The 6,839-nt window shown below is 45.7% G+C and overlaps 1 protein-coding gene across 1 annotated transcript; it reads left to right on the forward strand.

Annotated features, from left to right (window-relative positions):
- Window positions 1-406: 406 nt before the first annotated feature.
- On the forward strand, window positions 407-1,847 carry LOC130390571 (G2/M phase-specific E3 ubiquitin-protein ligase-like). The gene is made up of 4 exons (XM_056600611.1): window positions 407-697; window positions 1,003-1,175; window positions 1,326-1,540; window positions 1,636-1,847. The coding sequence occupies exons 1-4, from the start codon at window positions 551-553 to the stop codon at window positions 1,692-1,694; spliced, it is 594 nt and encodes a 197-aa protein (XP_056456586.1). The 5' UTR covers window positions 407-550; the 3' UTR covers window positions 1,695-1,847.
- Window positions 1,848-6,839: the final 4,992 nt, after the last annotated feature.

Consider the following 6,839-nt stretch of genomic DNA (forward strand, 5'->3'; position numbering starts at 1 on the left):
TCATATGGTGTACTTACTGTAATGGGCCCATAAAATACAAAAATATTACTATTTTAACCATGTTCATAACCAAGAGGAGGCAGCGTTAATGTTTCCTGCCTCACACATGTTCTTTTTTTGCAGAGAGCAAGTTTTTGGACTGACTGCTGCTGACGTTTTGTCAAATCTGTCAGAAGCTATTGACACGAGCAACTGCAGCAGGTTCAACATCAACCGTGCCAATGTCTGGGATGGGGCTCTGAGGGGATTTAAGCGGTCCTCGTTTGACCCAACCGGTAGCCTTTTGGTGAAATTCACCGACGACATCGGGCAGACTGAGGACGCTGTTGACACAGGAGGGCTTACGCGGGAATTCCTCACACTGTTGATGGACTCCATTAAAAACAGGCGTTTTTTTGAAGGCAGGGAAGATGGCAAATACCTGTCATTTGACAGCAAAGGTAATTTGGTTTTTGCCACATTTTGACAGTATTATAAATCAATTTGAACTAACCCTGCAACATTGCCATCATTAGCTGCAGACGGTGATGAGTACTTCCATTTTGGAAGAATGGTGGCCATGTCCATTGTTCATGGTGGTCCAGGGCCTCGTTGCTTTTCCGAGAACTTCTACCACTACCTAGTGGGTAAGGTGAAGACTATTGAGGCCCCAATTGCAGACATACCTGATCCTGAACTCAGGAATGTTCTACTTGAGGTAATTGTTTTGTGTTTATAAGCATATTCAATAAAAAAGAAAATATTATTTTGATGAACAATGAACAATATGGACACCCCAGTAGCTTTACAACCAGTGTGATACTGGAATAATGCCAGTGACTTCCATGTTTTGTGTCACTTCTATGTACATTCCAATACAAACCCCTGTCAAAGAGGAATTTAAAATATTCTAGTCTCATCCTTGGTGATTATTTTTGGTGAATTCTCAAGTATAATTATTTACAATACCAACACATTATATTTGTGCAGTTTTGTCTGTTCATTGCTCTTATTTTACTCTAGATTAAGAATGCAACAACTTTGGAAGAACTCTTGGAACTTGCAGATAAGCACGCTAGCATGCTTCCGACAGCAGGATGCTATCGATGCCTGAGGACACTGGAGGATAAGGAACAAGTTGTTAATGATTACATCCAGTGGTATTTCACCTACCGCAACCATGTTTCCTTCCAGAGGTAGGTCACTCTGACTACTCTGTAGGAATTCCAAAGAGAATGTGAAGGAAACTCAAATGAATGTCAGAGTCCTACTGGCAGTGTGACTGGCAATAGCATTAAGAACTTACCATGATCTGCCTCTTCCCCTCACCCCCAACCTGGATATAGGTTCAAGGACGGCCTGGCTACCCTGAACCTTTTCAATGCTCTGGAACAACATCCCTCCCTGTTCCTGCCTTACTTGGTTTACAGCGCGGAAGACCTGAAAGCAGAGACTCTAGAGGCGCTGTTCCGTCCACAAATGAGCCCAACTGGTAGCTCAAACCGCCAGGAGGAGGAGAGAGTGCTTGGCTACTGGCTGGACTACTTAATCGCTGTAAAAGGTATTTTCTGTATGTTATTTAAAGTGGCTGTTTAAAGTGAAGTCCACAAATGGATGATAAATCTTAATGTGTTTCATTACTCTCCACTCCCACAGAGGAAGCATCTGGGCTGTCCCTGCAGGACGTTCTGATGTTTGCAACAGGCCTAAAATAAATCCCAGCAGCAAAATTAACACCACAGCCTCAACTCACATTCCAGAAACACTCAAGGTTTCCTGAGGCTAATGTCTGCTCAAACACATTGAAACTCCCGATATTACCCTCATATGAGATGTTTGAGGAAGCCATGAGTTATGGAATTAGGAACTCCCCTGGATTTGGTCTCTTTTGAGGTGTTAAGACCATTTATCAGACATGCAACTGTTTTAACCTGCATTTCAAAGTTCATTGTGCAGTTAGTTTGTCACGGTCTGTACATATAAAGCTATAACATTGTTTAAAGAAATTAAATTATTTTCATAAGGTGTACGACGTTTGTCTCTTCTGAAACATTTTGTGAGGGCTTAACAGTGAGAATTGACAGACTTCTTTGTTTTTCTTTGCATAAATTGGTCATGAAATGTAACCTGATCTTGCATGAAAGTCACTATTAGCTTCAATGTATTTGTTAATACTACAGGCATGCAAACTAGTCACCTTTCGGCGATATTCGCCGTTTTGAAGAAAAAATTGACCACTTGTGTGATTCGTGGAGATCCGTTGAGAAAACATTTGGGGGGAGGGGGTCTGATGGCCAGCCATGGAGTCCTTGTAGCGCCTGCTAATACATTCTCAATGGAGAGGCGAGCGGACAGAGAGAAGGCGCAGCATTCTGTCAGGCGGCACGACAAGTGGGCGCACTCCCGTGGAACTGTCGCTTCCGTGCTCGTCGGACGCATGCGCGCGCTCGTGAAGCCGCGCGGCCAACCGACAGCGCGAGCGGAAAGTCGCCTACCATCTGAAACGGCCAAGCGTGAGCCCAGCGGAGCCTTTAAATGCCTCGTTTCCACCGAGCGTTTCCACCGCCGACAGTACCCTCACTGTAGGCCGGATGTCGATCGCCGCGGCAGCTACGTAAACATCCCGAAGGTGAACGACGAGAACTGATTCCCAAAACAAACATAACAAAAATATGGTCACGTAAATAAAATATACAAACGAACAGAGCTTCGTCTCCCCGCGACCTTATACTATCTAAAACGTTCTCATCGATTCAGCCAATGAGAGTGCAATCGCGTTGCCATGGCAACGCGAGGGTAAACAAATGATAAGGCACCACCACAAAATACATTGAAGCATATGCAATATATATATATATATATATATATATATATATATAGATATATATATATAGTGTGTGTGTATATATATATATATATATATATATATATATATATATATTCCGCGAGGGGGTTTGGGTCCTTGTCACCTATTTCATCCCTGATGAGTTTGCACCCCTGATACTAGGTGAACCCCAAAAACAGTCATTGTGGTGGTGGAAAAGGTTTTAATTTAACCATGGGTCAAACTTTTTAAACATTGAAGATGTCCATAACAATACACACTGGAGGCAGTGCTGTCTGAAAGAAAAAAAAAAACGTGGCATAGCTACTCATTAAGGCCCCGTCCACACGAAGCCGATTTCATGGCGAAACCGCAAAGGTCTTGTACGGTTCGGCCTTCCGTCCCCACGAAGCCGGCGAATCCGCTGACCGAAACCGCAAACTTCTGAAACCACCCTCAGAGGTGGTTTCAAATCTACCCGGTTTCGTTTTGGATTCGTGTGGACGCCTGAAACCGACTGAAACCGTAAACCATGACGTCATCGCCCCACCCCTCGACCCTCTAGCCAATGACTGTTAAGCCCGCGGAGTCTCAGAACTCACAACAACAAGGATTTCTGTAGCAGAAGCAGCGGCCATTATGGGCCTGGAATGTGTACTACAGGGTTTCTACAGATCTACCCGGTTTCGCTTGACTCAGTCTTTACGGAGATACTGCAAAACCGGATAGATCGTAACGGTTTCGCCTGTTTCGGCTTCGTGTGGACGGGGCCTTAGTCTAGCTTCCCTGCTTACTAAGCAGGTACTGCTTAATGTGCCGGGAACGCTGATCCACTGTCGCCTAAAATAAATGGAACATGAACAAAATAACTGAATAGAAAAAAAACGATGTCCATATTATTTACATATTTAGTCCAATGAACAATGAACTACTGTCCAACACTGGGGGAATGTGCTGCTGGTCAAGCATGAGGAGGTGTCTCCATGCAGGGTCCATCAGGTGGGGTGTCCCAGTTCAAAGCGAGCACACCATCCAACAAGGCAATTCTAAAGTCCAGCCATCTCCTTAAGTGTAAGGTAATTGTCAACAGCAGCTGGCCAGTTGATGGGTGGAGCGAGCTGGCTCTGTCTCTCCAAGTTGGCAAAATATGCTTGGAGATTATCATCTCCACACAAACTGTTTGTAGGTGGCAGAAGGTCTTTGAACTCCTGTAACACTTGGGGATCCACTTGGAATCCACAATCCCTTCCACCAAACCAAAGGCCGCAAAGAAAGCACAACAGTGAACTCATGAATAGTTATATTTCAATCTCAAAAGCTAGGGTATAGGCAGTCAATCATGATGGCTTTGGTAACGAATACATAGACCTACACAAGTGAAAATGCAACCTAGCATTTAATGAAAATGACAGTACAGGTGCTACATACAAACCTGTGAGGCAGGTGGTACATGGTCTCCGGTTTTCCAGATGGACAGAGGGACTGACGGACAGGCCTGATGGTGTGGTTGTTCCAAAGCTCTCGTTGCTCATCAAGCTCTTTCTGAAAAATGCCCAGGAAGACATACCGTACAAGGCACTTGTGTTCATGGGTGCCGTTGAAGTAGTGTCTGTCTCTCAGGTCACTAAATAGATCCATCCAGAACTGTGTCCTAATAATGGAATGAGAGTATACAAAGTGATTTACTTCAGTGTTGTATAAATGTTTCCAACACAAACATAAATAATTAAATATTAAGAGCGCGTGCGTGTCTGCCTTCTTCTATATTGACACCTTCAAACTTACCTCTGTTTCCTGAAAATGGACCACCAGCTTTCAATCCTTTGATTGGCAGTTGAAGTGCCATACATGTGGCTGAGAGGTCCGGCAAAATCATCGGTGTGGTCCTCTCTTAATGAACATTGGATGGCAGCCATGTCTCAGTTTTCTGTCCCACAGTCTGTCCGAAGACGTGCTGGAACTACGCCACAGTTCGAAACACACTGCAGGTAATATCGTGCTATTACTGCAGGGTTGTTGTTGGTGCTGCCACTACTGAGCCACATAAGCCGCCTGGAATACCCATCGATGCAGCCACTGATGGCAATCCCAAAGGGCTTAAGTTTGTCGTATCCATCCGCGTGCCACACCTGATTGGGTCCTGCAGCGCAATAGGATCGCCTGAAAAATCGGCGCCTATGACGGAGAGATACTCTTTCTGGATTGAGGAATCTGAGTGCTTGCATAACATTATCTCGTCTGACGGTCAACGAATGCGTCTGTTGCAGGGTCTGCCACATAGCCCTGTAGCCCAAAAGCTGTCCTGAGCCATTCAGTTCAGTCCTGATGGCAGAGTTCACAGTCTCCATCGGCGCATAACTTGCCCTCCGACTAAGTTTGAGCTGTTTCAGCCTTCTTTTGAGAGTTTTCAGGCTCATTACTATCCCGTGTTTTGTCTCCAAAAAATCGCAGATAACGGTGTAGGAGTGGCCCTTTCTGAAGAGGTCCCGGATAAGGTCTTCCTCTGAGGCCTCATCTAAAGTCATGGACAAACAAAGACACACACACACGGACGGGCACACACAAACACAGACAGCAGGCTGATTAATTGATATAACTTATATGATTTAATGGGGGTTGATAAATTGTGGCCTTGCTGACAGCTAAAACCATGGGACATTTTGATGCAGCACAGAGTAATGGAAGCACAGTAAGGGATGTTACCTGTAGGCCCACAGCCTTCGCTTGACGAGGTGGTTGGAGTTGATGGAAGCTGTGTAAGGAACTCCACATTCTGCCCACATGACGGGCAAAACTTGGGAGCGTCCCCCAGTTGCACCGCACAGAACGGGCAGAACATGTCAATCTGAAAGATAAAAAAATAAATAAAAAATAGTTCAGATATCAGGCCTTCTCTTGCATTACCACGTCATGACAACAATGTAGAAACGACCACAAATAATGCTATTTAGTGACCGGGAGCGAGCTAGCCAGCTAGCTTCCAGCTAACAACGTTTGGAGAACGTTTAACAATTATCTGTCTAATACTATCTAATACGTTATGGGGACAATGACTTAATATGTTGAAAACACACAAAACCACTTCATTATCATAATAAAAGAGAAACACGTACCTCTTGTAGCACAATCAAACGACTTAACACCTTCGTAATTGAAAAGAACCGCCAACCGGATATGGGTCCGTCACTGATTATGGTCCCCCGGGACACATTTCCGTTGTCATAACTTGCAGTTCGTTTCCCTATTTGCTCGTGTTATGAAGTCGATGCAGGTGTTTTCTGAGTTTGCATGTGTTTTTCTGAATTTGCATGTGTTTTGGCATTTGCAGCGCACGTGTTGTGTCATCGATGAAAGTGTTTTCTGAATTTGCTGGTGTTCTCGGAATTTGCAGGTGTTTTCTGTATATGCAGGTGTTGTGGCGTTTGCATGTGTTGTGACCCCTCTCGGCCACCGTAGTTATCACTTATCACTCACAATGAAATGATCTGTGAGGAGCATAATAAGTGACGGGGACCCAAACACAGCTGGAGTCCGAACGTGCTAAAAGACCACTGGGATGGAGAACAGGCCCACGTGTAGGAATTTATGTTCCTCTCTTCCCTCCCTCCACGTGACGTGAAGGAATGGGGGAGCGAACACTGATCAAGAAAGTGAAAAAGAAGGAGGAGGAGAAGAAGAAGGAGGAGAAGAGGACTGCAGTATTTTCGTGGGGGTTGAGGACAGATCGGACCCCAATGGAACCCGTTGATAATCAGCGACTCGGATGAAGGCACGCGCCCGGCGGACATGGGACCAGAGCGGGCCAATTAGCCGCGGAGTTACGGAGCCGCCACGGGAGCGGAGGGACCGGCGGAGGTGCTGACGCGCCCGGTGCCTGGCCAGAGTGTGTGTGTGTGTGCGTGTGCGTGTGCGTGTGCGTGCGTGCGTGCGTGCGTGCGTGCGTGCGTGCGTGCGTGCGTGCGTGCGTGCGTGCGTGCGTGCGTGTGCGTGTGTGTATCTGAGTTGGAACCCTAAAGTGAACTTGTGAAAGAATTTA

This window comes from Gadus chalcogrammus, chromosome 1 (genome assembly GCF_026213295.1).
Source record: "Gadus chalcogrammus isolate NIFS_2021 chromosome 1, NIFS_Gcha_1.0, whole genome shotgun sequence".
In the NCBI taxonomy this organism is placed as follows: Eukaryota; Metazoa; Chordata; class Actinopteri; order Gadiformes; family Gadidae; genus Gadus; species Gadus chalcogrammus.